This window comes from Lathamus discolor, chromosome 2, assembly GCF_037157495.1.
Source record: "Lathamus discolor isolate bLatDis1 chromosome 2, bLatDis1.hap1, whole genome shotgun sequence".
In the NCBI taxonomy this organism is placed as follows: Eukaryota; Metazoa; Chordata; class Aves; order Psittaciformes; family Psittacidae; genus Lathamus; species Lathamus discolor.
In genome coordinates, this window is record NC_088885.1 from 91,433,493 (window position 1) to 91,451,245 (window position 17,753).

At 38.4% G+C, this 17,753-nt stretch overlaps 1 protein-coding gene across 6 annotated transcripts in view; it reads left to right on the forward strand.

Annotated features, from left to right (window-relative positions):
- The window catches only part of FHOD3 (formin homology 2 domain containing 3), a 379,358-nt gene that overhangs the window by 262,972 nt on the left and 98,633 nt on the right, over positions 1–17,753 (forward strand). For 3 of the 6 annotated variants that reach the window (XM_065667735.1, XM_065667736.1, XM_065667737.1), the window contains exons 9-10: positions 749–892; positions 3,246–3,484. In XM_065667735.1, the coding sequence (XP_065523807.1) occupies positions 749–892; positions 3,246–3,484 (383 nt within the window). Of the gene's footprint in view, positions 1–748; positions 893–3,245; positions 3,485–4,676; positions 4,761–16,371; positions 16,474–17,753 lie in introns of all 6 variants that reach the window. The other 3 variants (XM_065667731.1, XM_065667732.1, XM_065667733.1) reach the window with 2 other exon arrangements.

A 17,753-nucleotide genomic window follows, 5' to 3' on the forward strand; every position in this document is an offset into this window, starting at 1 on the left:
TTCAGTAGCTGTTACTATTGGCATTCTTTATTTTCTAGTGTACAAAAGCTCTTCTCCAGTGTCACTGATAACAGCTTACCCCACAACCAGGAATTAGTAACTCTCCTAATGTTTTCTAGGAGTTAAGGAGGTAGTGCACCTTTAATGAGACTTTTCAAGTTGGAGGGAGGGAGGAGGAGAGTCAGTATCTCTGTAATATACAACAATTTGTGCACTGGGGGATGACCTCTGCTGCAGGTGTGGAGGACAGTAGGCGCATGGTGCAGGATATTTCCTGCTGTCCTGACATCACACAGCTGTGCATTTTTCTTCTTAAGGCAAAAATTTAGAGAAATCAGTAGGAAATCAGCTTAACTGGTTTTAGCTAAACCATTTTTTTTCTCTCTCTCTCTTTGCTTTTATCCCTGTGTTTGATGCTTTAACATTCTCTGTTCTTTAAATCTGTACTTGAATGAAGCCAGGAAGAATCCAACTGTGTATTTTAAAGGCCCACATTTTCTATACTTTTTTGTATGAAATAACAACATTGATTTGTTTTGCCAATTATTCATTTTTCTGCACCATGCACAGATTTGTTTGTTAAAAGCTGTGCCACTTGTTTTTTATTTTCTAGCGGTGTCTCTAATCCCACATCATGGGTTTAACTTTATTGAAATCATACATTGCACCACTTGCCACCCGCTTTTAAAACCTTTGTTTAATTCTTTTCAAAACAAACAGATTTAACTGGTTTTCCTTTGATTCTTAGACGCTGTCGGGGTTGCCAGATCAAGACTCTTTCTATGACGTGGTGGACTGTCTGGAGGAGCTAGGCATTGAAGCTATTTCACAGAGACACTTGAACAAGAAAGGAACAGACTTGGACTTAGTTGAGCAATTTAACATTTATGAGGTAACATAACATGCCCTGTTTTATGCATCTTACAGCCTGTGCAAACTTCAAAGCCAAGGGGGGGCAGACGGGGGAATGTAACCTAGGTGAAATTTTGTTATCTCTTTTATTTTAAAAGAAAAACATCTGGTTGCTAGTAGTATACACATTCATGTACATGACCTGCTATGGTACATAGTTGGGTTTAATGCAAATGCATTTCGTACTAAAGCTGGGGCATACTCCAAGGCAAAGAAGCACATTTACTAGCCTCCTTAGAGGCAGTTCTACCTGCAATTAAAACTTTCTCAGACTGCTCGTTACACATCCTGAAGTAAGTAGAAGTTCTTTCCATATGCAGAAGTATTCAGCTCATGAAAAAGGTTCGGCTGAGCTCAGCTTCACAAATGCTACTTATTCTGCAGCTGAATACCCAGCAAGTCCTTGTTTAAGAGTTTACACTGGACCAGATCCTATACAGTTTGCAGCAGTGGAGTAATGAGTGAGACTACATTCACCACCTAGGTATAAAGCAACTGATTCTGAAGTATTTATATGTAAGGGTAGGATATCCGTTTCTTAATAATCAGCCTTTTTTCAGACTTTGGTAAGTGTTGGAGCAGGGAGGTGTAGGCTGAAGTTAATGTAATGTATATGTCAATCCATGTTCTGATGTGATGAAATGAAATTATTGTATCTCTGTCTAGGTTCAGCAAAGGATTTGGTAGATTTATTCTCCATTTTCTTCATTAACTCTCTACCAATGTCATTTCACTAACTTCGGCAGTTAAGTTTTGTATATAGCAGTTTGCAGGAAGACTGAGGCCAAAATTGGAACATAAGAATGAGAGAGTTCCATGTTCTTTTTATTGTCAGAGGCATCAGCTCATAAAATCCTTTTTAAAAGATGGTCATTAATCTTAAAAGCAGGGGTTTTTTTGCTCATGCTGTGTCTAGTGAAAGACTTGGTTGCAGAATCAGCAGTAGGCTTAGTTGGGTACCAGCTTTTTCTTGATGACCAGACTGATTTTAGACATGCCTATTCATGCTCTTTTTTTTTTTCCTTTTTTTTTTTTTTTTTTTTTTTATTTCTGCCAATGTTTTTTATCTGAAAAATCTTTCTTCCCCCTGAAATACATTTTATGCCCTGAGGGGAGATATCACACTTCCCCTGCCTTTGTTTTGTTAAAGTCATTTCTGGCAAGAATTATCAAAGTAACAAGACTAATAGAAACAAGGAGATCCACATTCTTCTGATCACCCACATTGCCCTTTTCCGTAACTCTGTCTATTTGGAACTTTCTCATATAAAGATTACTTGGATGTTATGCTGCATTTAAGATGAGAACCACTAGTAACTTTGTTGTGTTTGCCAGTAATATCTCTCCTCGTATACCCTGAGGTAGGCACTTGCTAGAGGTATGTCACACTGGAGTGTCAGCAGTGTGCCGTAGTTCAAGATGCTGGGTGTGTCACCTGTATTTTACTTCTCTGCTATTTCCAACTGATGAGCCTGTGTCAGAAGTTAATGCCAAATGTCACCGTGGCCACGCTATTGTCAACATCACTCTTTTCTGATATTATACATATGTGCCTTTGTATTGACAATGCTTCTGAACTGGCAGGAAATATTGAATTTTCCACTGAAAGGCATACGTGAAAGTAGTTACACTCAGCTAAAACTTGGGAGGCTTAGAGGAGATGTGTGGTCTGCATTTTTTTCTTTTAATTCATTGTGGTACCAGTGCACAGAAATAGTTTTGTTTGTTAGGGTTTTTTCCTTTGTTTTCTTTGCAGGGAGATCTGTCAGAATGGAAATTTTTAGAGGAGAATGTAGTTACGTATACATCTGCTGATCTCTTCCTTGGCTGGGAACAAATGATGGCACTGTTCTAAAACACTTTCTAAAGTAGCAGACAGCAACTTCCACTCAAACTTTACAAGTGTCATGTCTGAACATGGAGAGATGTTCAATCATTCAGTGCATGAGAGTTTTTCTGTTGATTTCACTACAGCCAAGACTTCACCTAAGTATTTTGGAAGGAAATAGAGCTAGGTGTCCAACACAGCTCAGTTTCCTTGAAAATTAAGTCCTAAGTTAAAAAAAAACACCAAACAAATTAGAAGATATATACATGTGTTGTTACAGGTCCTGTAGTGTTCTGTACAAAGCATCAGTATATAATTCCATTATTAGAGCTGCTACACTGTACTAATGGATAGACAGCAACTTACAGGGTTAGCTACAGAAATTATGATGCTAATAGAAGTCAGTCCTGTTGAGATCCATTAACTTTTAAAGCCTAGACTTGAAGACCTGTACTACCTAAAGGAACTGTGTCAGAAGCTTCACCTTTCTTCCTTTCTTTCTCAGATGACACTGAGACATGAGGATGGAGATGAAAGTGCTGACCTCCCTCCCAGTGGGCGCAAGGACCGGAGAAGGGCCAGTCTTGGTACTAATGAGCGAAGGGGGCTAGAACGCAGACGGAGCCGCAGGCACTCGGTACAGAACGTCAAAAGCACTTTATCAGCCCCTGCGAGCCCGTGCAGTCAGGCAAACACTAGCTTCATGCTAGGCCATGGACAGCACGTTGAAGATCTCAGTGAGAGGTAAGTGCGTAAGCTGGAGAAATACTCCTTCCTTTTCCCCTATTACTTTCCATTGTGTTTGTTTTTATGTAGTTTATTAATCTGACACACTTTTCTTTATTTCCCTCTGTTAGGGTTCAAAAAACAAACAATAAAAAATTGATTTGTAGGTGACTTACCTACATAGTTAAGCTCTTTGGCACCATCTACCCTAAGTAAATGGATCCAAACCACATGACGTAGAGCATTTAATGTGGGAACTAACCAAGTATAATTTGATCTATTGACAGATTTTACAATCAGTATACCCACATTATAAGAGATTGTAACAAGGGCATAGTCACATTCATGCAGAGCTGTTCGTCCTGTATATGTTACAGTTATTTTTTTTCAGTTTTGTTTTCCCTTTGCAATTGGCATTCCAGCATATTTTCATTTGAGGCTACACTGTAGTAGTGAATATATCTAATGCTTTATAATTAGTGAAAGAGACTAGTAAAGCAGCAGTCTCTAGCAGTGGAGTCAGTCAAAGCTGGTGTCTTTGCCAGTCCCATAATAGTTGGTTTGGGCCATGCATGCTTAAGAAAAAGGGAGCTGCAGATACTCAGCATGTCTGACTACTGCACAAGAGGGCTGGAATTAATTTTGCCTAAGCTAGATGTCCGATCAGCTCATCTCCCTTTGATGTCCATAGAGTGCAGCAAGTGCTGGTAGGCCTTCAGTTAGATAACGTATCCTACATGCCTGAAATTTCAACCAAGATGAGTCATGCTCTGAAACTAGCTCTTTCTCTCTGTTGACTATAAAGGGAATCTGGCTGGCTAGCTCAGGTGGAGATGCACAAGCTGCAGATAACTAAATCTGGACATTTTCCTCCCATGGCTGAAGGTGCAATTTGCAAAACCAAAACATGCTCCATGAAGAGCATATCTTGTGTTTAGCATAACATTTTGGAAGTTTCTGCTGGTTAACACTAGATGTGAGTCTTCAGATCCTGCATTACATGTGAAATAGACCTTCTTGCAAAGCAGAGTTGACTAAAAGTTTAATGGCTTCAGGCGGTACAGAAATACAAGACTCCAGATAATTTAAACACCACTGGCATATTGTATACTACATAATGGCTTCTTTGGGTTTGGTTTTTTTTTCTTCTTGCATTTGAGCAACCCATTCATGTTTGTTTTCCATCACCACCTATTTGCCGGGTCTTTAGTGGGCTGGAGGTTGAGAGCCCTGTGGTCTCACAGGATGACATGGATGACAGTGCATTTGAGGCTGAGTTTAAAGCATCTTCAGCGTGAGTACAGCTGGGAGCTTCAGCTGCTGTGTGTGGGATACCTTGTGCATGATCTTGGGCCCTGCTTCATGACTTACCAGTGTGAATGGAGATCTGTATCCATAGATGTGGAGCAAATATCACTGTTTTTTTTAGAACTGATTAATTTGTACTAGAAGTGAGGAAACGCTTCACCTCAACAGAAATTGTCAATTCCCTTACTGTAATAATCAAAAACAAGTCATGCAGGACAACAGCTTATACCAACATGCTTTCTCACTGTTAATGCTTGCTTATTAGCTTTATTTTGCAGTCTTCAGTAACTCCTAATGAATTTGTGTTTGAGCTGATTTTTAGTATCAGAGGAGTAGAACCCTGTCAGATTAGTTTTGTAAGTTCTTTGACATTTTTTTCAGCAACATAGCATAATTTCAATAATTATCTTACTTTTTTGGGGGGAGGGGAAATATTTATCCAGTTCTGCTCCACACCCTCTTTCACAGCAACATAATTTAAAGCATAATTTAAGTTTAAAACCAGGAAAGAAGTCTACATTTAAGCAGTCAAATTTAATTTCAAGTTGCAGTTTTTCTTGGAATCTTCTGTAGGAAAATAATTAAATTCTGTTCAACTCCGTTTGGAATCTCTAACTTGCTCACCTGTCTCTGTAAGGAATGAGGCATTCAATTAGTAATGTATGCAGCGCTGATCTTTATTTCACATATTAGTTAAATAAAAATCTTGTACATGTCATGCCTCCTCATTATTCAGCAGGTAAAGACAAGGCAGTATTACTTTCAGGTAACAAATCAGGTGTTTTCCTATCGGAGATTACAGACCACACAATATATTTTGGTACCCAAAGATGCAAGTTCTATGCTAATTAAATGTTGGCTCTTCTATAAATCCCACTGGCTTTCTGGTAAACAAGCGTTTCAGAAAAGCAGATTCCATCCTTCACATTTTTAGTCTCATTATCTGCCCAAATCTGTAGTTGTGGTAGGAAGAAGAAAACCAGCCTTCCTGCTTTATCATATCCCAGTGAGTCTCTCAGCTTTCAGTGAAATAGTCCAGATGAATGCAACAGTATCTCGACACCCAATAGCTAAACTGGGACAAAAAAAATAAAGTAAAAGCTTCATGGCTTCCATTCATTGATGTTTAAACAGAGAAATAGTGAAAATGAATTATCCATATGAGTTTTTTACATATTTATAAATTTTCCATTAGTCTTAAGTGGAAAGAAGTTTTTTTCTCTGCAGAATTCCTACTGGAATTACATTTTCAAATTGAAGCATTTGGTCTGTGATGCAACATATTGATTGGTTTAAGGGATTTTAATAGAACATCATAAGTTTAGGAATTAGTGCAATTTCTAATGAAATTTTAAAATCAGATGTTGAAATATGATGCAGGCATCACCTGTTTTTTTGTTTTTTTTTTTCAAAAGAAATGCATGTTGTGTCCCATCATCTTCCATTGTTAATGTTGTAAAGAGGAACCTGCAAATGGATAAAAATTACTTATTACCTCTCTGAGCTGAAAGTAACTTTTCTTTATCCAGGAAAGATTTGTCTTCTCCTAAAGACCTTCTTCTTTTTGCCCATAATCCTAGTCCCTCTTGAGGAAGGAGAAAAGCTTGCAATAAGTCCTTGCAGTGCTGTATTTTATAAAAAATAGTCTGTAAAATGGGTTTCAGTCTCTTTATTCCTTCACTACATTTTATTTACCAATAAAAAACATTTAACTCTATTAATATGATAATCTTACTGTGTTTCTCCTCCTGATATCTAAACTTTGTGTGTGGTTGTAGATGCCTGTGTCTGGTTTTACAGTGGATCAGCACCATCAAGTTCAGTGGAATTGCTTTTGATGGACATACTTAGAGATTAAAGTCACACTCTTATACTGTACTAAATTTTATTTAGGGCAATATTCTTGGTTATTTTTGGACTTCACTGCCAAAATCAGTAGAAGGAAGGTTTGAGTTCTTCCTCAACATTCTCCTTCCCACAATGTTCATGTTTCTTTTCTTTCTAACTCTGTCAGCTGGTTTGGCAGTTACTTTGCTTTTGTTTACCACATCAAACAGGTTGTCCACAGTCATCTGCTTTTTGTCAACCGATAGGTCTTCCAAAAAGACTAAAATCCATGATGCCGGTAAAACAAAAAAGGACAATATTGGCCAAATTCTGTTCTGTCTCACAATGCTCTATATCCAGAAAAGCTGTCTGAAGTCAGTGGAGCTGCTCTGATCTATGCCAAGCTAATTGAGAGCAGATTTTGGGTTTTGAGCTGGGAAAAGTTGACCGTAAATGCTAAGGGCAACCAAAAGGAAGACTTGCAGGCCTTTTTCATCCATTTGGCAAACTTCTTTCAAACTATATGTATTACTTTTTTGCCTGTGGTTCAAAACAAATAAGAACCCAAATCTGCTTTGTGTTAAAATAGTTTTCACGGAGAGCGAAACGCAATCTTATATGTCCATTACTAAATAAGTAAGTTGATAACAGCTCCTGACCAAGAAAGGCTAAAGATTGGTTTAAGGGTATGTAGCTGCTGCAGGGTACTTTAAAATGCCAGTCCTGACCACCAGCAGGTTTGCTTTGCTCAAAACTTCTTTCTTTTACTATGGTGGCATAGAGCACCAAAAAGCCTGGTGGGAGCATCAGTCCTGTTAACATGATGTTTTAAATGCTTCACTGATGGCATCTCCTAAGGTTTTCTGCCCTGGTCCAAATTGAGTGCTCTCAGTCTGTGGTCTAGCATGCTGTTTCTTAAGTGATAGACTTTTAAACAAATTCTTCAATGGTTTTGGGGTTTGGTTTTTTTGTTTGTTTTTGTTTTTGTTTAAGTAAAGCTAGTTTTTTCAAACCACACAATGGATAGGGTCAGGGAAAAATGCAAGGAGTGGCATGGAACTTGCACTAGATCGAGAGTGTTATTTTATGCAGTGATTTCTGGCTATATAAGCATTAAAAACCAAATTGCCTGTCTGTCTTTCAGTCTTGTCATGTCTGGCTTCAAGGGAGTAGAAGGCAGGTAATTCAGAAGTTCTCAGTGCTGTCTTGACAGTGAATTGGTACTCTGCAGGAGCCCTGTGCTTGCAGACCAGAAACAAGTACTTCTCTGAGTTTTTTGAATTAATGTATTTCACATTTTGCTGTGCATTTCCCTTTCTTCAGTACTGCACAGTGACCATCCCCATCTATGAGATTTACATTGATGCCTCGTACCACCATTTGAGTGAATAGCTCTGTTAAAGCTTTGTGGAATTAGTTACAATTGAAGACTGAGGTTTATAAAGTTTTGAATAGCTAGGGTTAGATATCTACCTCACTTTACTAGGGTCTGTTTTCTTATGCTTTTTTATAGCTTTGATTTGCTTTATATGCTTTATATCATCAAACATTACAAAAGAATTTCTAAGATTGATCATATAACACTATACATGTTCATCTAGAGATAATAAGGCCTTGGTTACAACTTGTCAGCATTCCTGTGTCTGAAACCTAACAAGTGGAAGAGCTGACTTTCTTCTTAAGAACACATCAGAGCAGGGCATGTATCTTGAATCAGAGACCAAATCTGGATTTCAAAAGCTATCTCTTTTTTTAGACCATGGGGCTAAAAAGGTATGAAGAAGACGAAGAAACTTGACCTTCAGAACTGTGGTGATAAGGAAAACAGCAGCAGAAGAGCAAAAACACAGCAGGGATTTATGTACGCATGAACTGTGCTTTTGTTAAGAGTCCTGCCTGGAAGGCTGTTACGACTCTTCCTCTGAGCAAAGAGTAGCACAGGGAATTCCAAAGTTCCCCGCAAATTTCACAGGTGGCTGGACACAGTGCCATTGAACATTGCTGGACACTGGGCTCAGGGGCTTTCACACCCTTTACAGTGTGGATTGGAAAATTATTGTCTATATAAAGGAAAGCTGTACTGAGAAGTCGTAAGGATCTGTTTGTTAGAAAATACATGTTTCTGATACTTGAGGATTGTCAAGATGCAGGAAGAGATTGTGACGTTATTTTGGTTTTACCAGAAAACAATGAACACAGCTGAGCCTCTGATGCTAAGCATTTTTTCTGTTTAAGTTCAGATTCCTGACAAGTTTCTAACAACCAACAGCAGAAACCTTAGTTTGGCTATTATGCCCCATTAACTGATTATTCAAATTGCTTCATGTAGAGCCAGGCCTGCAGGGGTGGTTTGTCTAAAATACAGCTAAGACTTTTTTGTTATTATTATGATTTTCCATGTTTTCAAGCTTCCCAAACCATAACTGATTTTTGATTTTTTTCTAGCATTTACTGTGGCAAAATTCTGGGTTTTGTCATGCTGTTTCAAGTTCTAATGGTTTTCCACTACACTGTGTGAAATGTTTCTATTATGTAAATACTTTAGCTATAAATCAAGGTGCTGGTTACAGTGGTGGATGGGGGTTCAATTTATTTCATTTTATTTATTTTATTTTACTTTATTTTATTTCATTTCAGTGCTTTCCATATTACTTGGAGTTACAAGTCCTAGTACTGCCTCAGGCTGGTATAAGCACTTTTAATGTGAATTAAAATATCTCTGTAGAAACGTAAGGTTTTGTAGTAGGGATACATTTTGCTGGTAGTGGGTCTTGCTGAAAGGAAATGTTTTACACTTGGTATATGTACAGAATCCAATTGACAGCACTGTATACTGGTGTAAAGGCAATGGTAGATTTTCACAGTTTGAATTTCAAGAGGAATGAAGAAAGCACTGAAACGTAAATGAGATTATAGCTGCATGGCAAATCAAAGCACAGCCTGACTTAGCCTAATAGTTTTTTACTTTTTTCCCACTGTGTTTGTAGCTTTGGTGAACTACCTGAGAAAACAGAATGTCAAACCAAGATGTGAATGCATTTCTCTGAAGGTCCGTGTTAATGTCTTATGGACTGGACTATACATGCTATAGAAAATTTACCTCCACAGTATGTTCCCAGTATTTGTAAACATGATCCTCTGAGGCCAGGAAAGTGGTTTTTTTTTTTTACATATACCCTGTGATGAGAGGGAAAAAAAGAGAGCATTTTGGCAGGATGCCATTTCCTGATCCTTCCCTTTGAAGTAAGGGGCAATCACAGTGACCTTCAAGTGTCAACCAGTATGCAGTTCCAAACTCTGAAAACACTGTTTCTTCTCTCTTTCTGTATATGTTTTGGTATGATATTTATTACTCCTAAAGTCTCTCTACATCATGATTCTGTTTCTTTACCTTTCTGCTCATACAAATGTATCAACAGCGATGCTGTTCAATGATCAGAGAGTTGGGATTCTTTGGTTGGAAGCTGGAAGTTTTTGCAAAGACTTGCCAATATGTTAAGCAAGACTCTGCTGTCTTATTCTGCTTTGATGTGTCCTATATAAACCAACTGCAGCAATGAAACAAGCGTGGAGGTGTTACCTAGATATTATTTAGGTGTGAAATGTTGTTAGTGATCATATTTTAAGGATAAGAAAAGAACAACAACCTCAAGAACCGCATAATAAGAAGGCATAGTCAGTACACGTGCTTCACGTTATTTGTCATTTCCTCAACATATTTTCTTAACATTTTTCTTTATTTAGGGCAGAAACACCAGGATAATTTGCTTTTTGTCCTTTGTAATTAAGCAAATTATTTTCCCTTCAGTTCAGAAGGCCCAGTTTTGAGGCTTTGCAAGCAAGTTATTATCCATATGAATTCATGTATCTTCATCTTCACATAATTGCACCAAATACAGTGGTCTATCACATGTAGCAGTGGAATGGAAATGAGCAGGGGAGTTGATAGGTGGTTTCTTTAGTTTTGTTTTTAATAGGGGAGGAAAGTACATTGCTGTATCTTTATACAGAATAATGAATGATAAATTTAATGTTTTACCACTTTTGGCTTTCACATAAAAGACTAGTGGAATCTGTTTTGGCAGCTAGGATAGAAGAAAAGGTGAAGCAGCAGAAATGTACCAAAGCATTTGTTTGCTTTACAAGGACTTAGGAATTTGGCTATGAATTGTACTGTCTAACCTGTGAAAGTAGAAATTCACTCATAAATTGAGGACAATGGCAAGCGATTGAAAAAGAAAACAAAATTACATCCACTGTGACTTGTAAAGATCTCTCTTTGATGGAACATTTTTCATTTTCTGTTTGTTCACCTGTGAGGGGTTCAGGGAAGCAGCTTTCAAAGTGTTATTCAAGAGGCAACACAGGTTTGAAAGGGGGGACAAAAAAAACCTTGAAAGAAAAAATTGTGAGATAAACAGTAGTATTTCATTTAGAATAATATTGTGGAACGGCTAATGATGGTCTAACTTCACCAAATGTGGCCTGTAGGCCTCCTAGTTGGGAGCTGCTCCACTGAAAGGCAGTGAAAGTGTAACTGAAAGTAATTTAAAGAAGCTAAACTGAAAAGCACAGGCTTAATTACAAAAAGAAAGGGAGAGAGAAAATTCCTCATCAGTAATTAACAGCGCATAAGGTGATTTTCAGAGAGTGTGGAAATAATGGCCAATAGCTTTATAGTTCCCCAGTCCTTTAATTTCTGAGTCACTGCATAACTCCTAGGACCCTTTTTTCACTGAAGTCATGTGTTCACATTTCTTGGCAATTTCTGTATAATTCTTTGGATGGTCACAAAAGGCCCAGAAGTACACTTAAGGCCTTGTCTAATAACCTGCAAAATTAAAAAGGAAATATTTAGTAAGACTTTGGTAATGGTTAAATGAGCCCTATACAAATTGGCATCATACCAAAAGGGAGACACTTTAATGTGCTCTTATCTCATGAATTAACTTTTATGTGCATTGTATGTGCAGACGAAAACATTGGTAGCCTAATTTTATGGCTTAGACCATCACTTTTTTTATTGTTCTATATTCAAACATTAGTGGTCAAATTCTTCCTGAATTAAGATGGTTTAAAACACATCTTGCACTTTAAAAATTTCCTTTGATACCAAGCAGAGCAGAATGGATTTCTCTGCTCAGGCTTGTTTTCTGGCTTTGGGGGGGTTTTGTTGCTTCAACACAGCCTTTGATTTTTCTATTGGCTGTACCTTCGGTGTTTTTTATTGTGGGTTTGTTTGGTTTGGGTTTTGGGGTTTTTTTCAGAGGGGGTGAGAGGAGGGGGCGGAAGTGGGAAATTTGTGTTTCTGGGCTACAAAATAGAAGAAAGCAAGCCAGAGTGTTTTCAAGCTGTCTTCATCAAAACTCTGCAAAGGGAAGAGGTTAGGGAGAGCCTGGAGAGGTCAGAGACTGCACAACATTGTTCAGCTCTAGGGACCAGTAAAATGGAGAGCATTTCGTGGTGCTCTGGGTACTTGTGGAGTGAGAGTCGCTGTCTTCAGTGTGCTTAATGCCATCATTTACATGAATTATGGATTTTGCCCCTGCCTTCAGCTAAACCTGTGGATAAGTCCCTTGATTATCATTTCCTTTTATCAGTCTGTGTTTGTGTCTCTTCAACTTGAGAGTAGCACACGTGATTCCTGCTTCTGAGCTCCCCCCTCTCCTCTGATCTGCGCCTGATCCACTTTCTGGGGAGAGTCCAGGTGTCTGAAACTGTGAGTTAAGCTAATGAAAGAGGACTTTCCAAGCATTGAGCATCTCTTCCAAGCACACACTTATTTCCATTGTACAAGTTTCCCTTGATCAAATTGGTTCCCCCAGGCTGGGGAGCGTGCTGCTTCTGTGCACAGCACCAGTCACCTCTGCAGTCAGCACATGTGCAGCCAGCTCCTGCCTTTTCCAACCAATTGCCTGCTGGCCTGCTAGAATTAATATTAGCAGAGGAAGAGAGCTTTTCAATCAAAGCTTCTATTAAGCTTCTGATCTAGAATTCAAGGAGATTTGAGGAAGGAGTCCTTGGCCTGACATGAGAATGATCTTGCTGGAATCTCTGAAATTAATCCACCAGTTAAGGTAAAGCAATGGATGCACAGAGCCGCTTCACAGTTCCTAGGGATGCAAAAGTGCCAGTTAACTTCCAGCCTTTCATAAGAAAAGCTGTCAGGTGATTAGAGAGGTCCTCTTTTGGGGTCAGGAGTAAATAAACTAAATTTCATTATTTTTTCCATCTCGAATCTCAGCAGCTGGCTCTTGTCAAGCAGGCACTGCTGTCTACTGTTAGCAGCCTTGGAAGTGCCAGTCCACCAAGGCAGTCACTCTGATAGCTGTGTCACTCTAATGTTTGGTGTACTCCCATGAGCTCTTAGCAGACAGAGGGTTGTGTAGTTTGCATACGCTCAATTCTTAGGGCCCACCCAGTTAATTCAGTTTTATTTGTTATTATCCACAGTTCAGATATATGTGCAAAAGCCAGTAAGAGACTAACTTCCAACAAAATATTCAGCTTGGAAAGAGTGCCTATCCTGGTCGTGTCAATGTCTGATCATAAACTGTTGAAGAAAGTCTGCCACACAGGGTTTCTGCACATGCATAGTTCTTTTGAAATATAATATTCTCAAATAATATACAAATTAAGGGGCTGTTACTCTTGATCTGCTCCTTTAGAGATCAGCAAGTCATAACATCTGAGAAGCAGGCTCTTCACTTTTTGCTTCCTGAGATGAAATTGCAGATAAACATCACAGCAGACAAAAGTATTTCCTTCATGTGACATTATTAATAGTTCATGACCCATCATGAAGGAGGACAAGGGGTAAACATTCCATTCAGGTCCACGTAGGTCAAATCACCTCCTGGTCCAAGTTCTGTTTCTCATAGGCGGAGTGCATCTCTACCTATAGACTGAAAGCAAAACCTTACATGTCCCAGACTAGTCTTCAGGTGATAATGAGTTTCAGTCCAGTAACTGACTTAAAGATTAAAATATCAGCACACGAATGTATTTCATATCTTACCAGAAAGAAGCATGTATGTAAAAAGCTAATGTCCTTTAAACATATGCTAGTGCAAGCATATGCATATGCTTTAAGGGGATGCTAGCGCTTATGGAAAATATGTCATTGATAGCTCTGGAAGTTGATATATCACAGTTCCATTTACTGGTTTGTTTTTCAACTGTTAACCTGGGCTTATATGGATGTTTCTGTTGTACTTCTAAAACCTCCTTGTTTTTCAAGACTTTTTGCACACAACTAGTTCTTCCAGGGTAGTAAATTTTTTGTGAGACACTGGTCATATATCCCAATTTTATGAAGGCCATTATATGTAGATTTAATTTAGAGTGTGCTTGTATTGATAATTAAGGTAATTGTATGGGAATCTCTTTTTCCCAGTAATGGATTAGAACAATACTTTGCACAACAGTAAGAACCCCTAGAAGGCTGTATTTTAATTGATTGCTGCACAGCTGTAGTATTTGATATGTGGTTCACTTGACAGCTGAAGCCCAGCATTTTAAAAAAATAGATACCTAAAATTAGAATAGTAAGTCTCTGTTTAGTTCCAAGCTTCAGATGGCTCTAGGGAAATAGATTGTATAGAAAAAGTAGATTCAGGCCTTCAGGCACCAATTAAAGATCCTAATCTGATAAACACTGATTATGAAAACTCTGAAATGTGAGGAAGGGAACAGCTTTCACTGCTGGTATATGAAAGACTTGATATCAAGACTGGAGACCATAGGTTCGGGATTATAAACACAAGATGTAAAAATGGGATGGAAAAATCTCAAGGAAAATATCCTGGATGGGTTGCTCACCTGGCAACTGTTAGTTTAGGCACCTGATGATCCTGTGTTATGAAGTTGTCCTTAAATGTGAGCTAATTCTTTTGATTCTGAATGCTTTTTTGTTTTCAGCTTCTCTTTCTGTTCAATGCAATTAGAACTCGGTGGTTCCCAGTTCAACCAGTACTGTATAAACTCCTGACCTTGCTACCACACACTTGTGTGAACAAGTAAAATCTCAAAGAACCCTTCCAAATTTATGAGATCCACTATATCAGATGAGTATTTCACTTACAGTTTTGAGCATTTTGAGACAGTTGAGGTCAGTGAGGAATTTGACATCATCAAATTGGAAACTTGATTGAAGCTTAAAGCGTAGTAATAGCAGGGCCATTCTTGTTCCTGTAAGTAATAGCCATGCTGTCAGCATTATGGTCTTATCGGAGAACCATGATCTCACAGAGCTTCATGAGTTATTTACTCAATGTAATTGCTGTGAGACTGGCAGATGCAGACGTTTGCCCTTTACACGAAAGAATAACAAAGATAGTCTTGAGCTGCTCACATGTAAGGAGAAGGGATGATGTGAATACTCCCTGGTCAGCTTCATTTTTTCTTATATGTGTGGAAGCTGGGAAGTGTGTCTCTATAGAGGAGGTATATATTTGTGGAGAGGACAGGGAGGTGGAGAGATGCTGAGATAGTCGTGCCACTGTGATGCCTTAGGAATGGTTGAAAGGATGTAGATGAAAACCCTTGTAGATGTTCGCCAGAGTGTTGGAAAAGTTCCAGGTGCTGCCATTTTCCTGATTATTTCATAACTAACTTCATACAAATGCAACAAATTTTGGGTTGACCTTTACATCATGAGTTCATGATCTCATTGATCACTGTTCATTATTCTTATGACACAGAAACTATTTCTAAATGGGAAGAAAAATGTACATAGATTCACTTCAGAATTAGGGAAAAGAAAACCAGCTTTCAGGAAAATGCAAGGAATATGGGTGTCTTACAAACTTTAATAATGTTTGTGTGTTTCATTTTTTGTCTGGAGAATAACCTAGTGTTGTAACAGTGTTGTATCTCATTGTTGTATCAGTGGAGAACTGGATCAACTGCAAATGCAAAATAAGTCCAAAGAGAGAATATTCTCTAAATCTTCCATGAGTCTGTTTGCTTGAGGAGGAAAAAGCGTAAATGAAAAGAGGCAGTGTAGCCTTTTTTGTTTCAATACAGTTTTCTTTTTTACTTGTGTGGTTTGTAGGTTATGGAGGCTTTATGCATGTCTTAAAATTCCCCTCTGACAGAATTACTGCTGAACCAAATCCTGCTTTGACCATACTAACTATTCTTTACTGAAATAATTCATGTACTGGCATCAATAATTTAAATATTGCTATTTGCAAATAGTCCTGAACTGATTTGGTGCCTCTGTTGCTTCTAACTTAATGGTTCACCCTGTTTTGTTTTCCATTTGAGCTATCGGTTGCTTAACAGGGATGTTTTATTTGTGTTTATTTAGAAAGTGTGATGGTCAGTGCCAGCTCTCCCATGCCAGCACAACATGTACTGTCCTTTAAGCGAAACAGGCATAGCTTAATGGCTAATGAGGTGGTACTGTCATGAATATTTCCATTAATGTCTCTGCAGGTAGGGCAGCAGGAAATGGAAAGTCAAGCTCAAGAAAAAACAATGGCATCCTTGGGGCCTTAAAAACTCACAATGAAGAATGTAAATAGGGGAAAGGATAAAAATTTTGTATTGGTAGCTACCTTTGCACCAACAAATAGTTAGCAGGAGGTTTTAGGTGGCTTTTTGTCTAACATCGGGTGGCCATAACTGCCCCCTCCCTGCCATGCTTTGCTTTCCTTCCATTTCTAACTCCATTGCATTTCCTTTTCTGGGGACTCATGTTGTTTTCTCTTCCACCTTCTCTCTTTCCATCCCACTGCATGCTTCTTTACTTGGTCTGACCTCAGAGAGGAGGAAGAGTATGAAGAGGAGGATGAAGAACAGCCAGTCACAGAACCCAATACTGAGGATGAGGGGGAGGAAGAGGCCTCTAGGCAGGTCAAAGCCAGGTACTGGGATTTAGCATTGTCCCTCCACCTTTTTGTTGGACTCTGGCATGAACTCACCAGCACCGTGTGCAGCAGCATCTGCCTTTCACTCACGTTCCTGTATCACCTGTTAAGGCCCACCCCACAAGGATATATTTCTGCAATTTAAAGCTTCGTTGGTGTGTGTGTTCATGGAAAAATGTTTAATTATATAGACTTCATGCAGTAAGAATCGTCTCCAGTCACTCCCGTTGTACAAAATGAGTAATGCTTACAAATCTTAAAAGGTTTAGCTGAAAGCAGGACTTCTAAGCATGAATTGAGTTTATCTTTTCAGTTAAGGCAAAGGTGAAACCGAAACCTCTTTGCTGAGGTAGTTGGTTGGTTTCTTAGGTTTGGGTCCCTAGATTCATGATACCACCTTATTAACAATACCTGTCACTATAAAGAAGAGTGACATTTTTTTGAATGCTGCCTATGATTTTTATCAATTTTTTCTTGTTTTAATAGGAAATAATTACTTTGAGGGAAAGCTGATGGATGCATATATATCATTTTATACATACCTGCCTATTTGTGTATATATGGATATAAACAAACCACCTCTCAAAAACGTATTCTAATGTAAAATTTTCCACTTATTTCTGAGGTATATATGGATTTGGCATCTGGCAACTTTATCCTAATAAATTGGAAGAAAGAAAATATGTTCTTTCTTCCAGACAGCCGTTTGATTTAGGTTAAATTGTTTGGCTTTGCAACTCGGCAAATGAAACTGGATTTTTTTGTTTTAAGTAAACCACATTCATGCAGACACTGTACAGCATGGAGGGGAGAAAGGAAACTGTTTAATGTGCAAATTCCAAAGAAAATACTGTGCTGTTGTTATTAGTGTCTTCCAGTCTGCAAATCTTGCCAATGGCTGCCTGAAATTTTGAAATTAAGTGATAATTTCCTCAAAACCAATTCTCTAACAGTCAAAGCTAAGACAGACCTTATTATTAGATCACATGAACATGCTAAATACTGTTAAAAGAAACCAAAAACCAAGGAAGAGTTGTATAAAGGGTGTGATGTGCTTTTAGGTTATTGAACTTTTAAAAGAACAGTCACTTCGAGATAAGTGGGTGATATTCCCATGGCTTTTCTAAATACTCCTTTCATTATCACCATAGAATAACAAAAATGATCTGTGCCCTGGTTGTGTTAGATGCTGTCAGGATTGGTAGGACTAACCTGGCTTCAGTGACTTCTGTCATGCACAGCTGGTGCAATACAGGAAGGTTTCCAGATTGCCCATG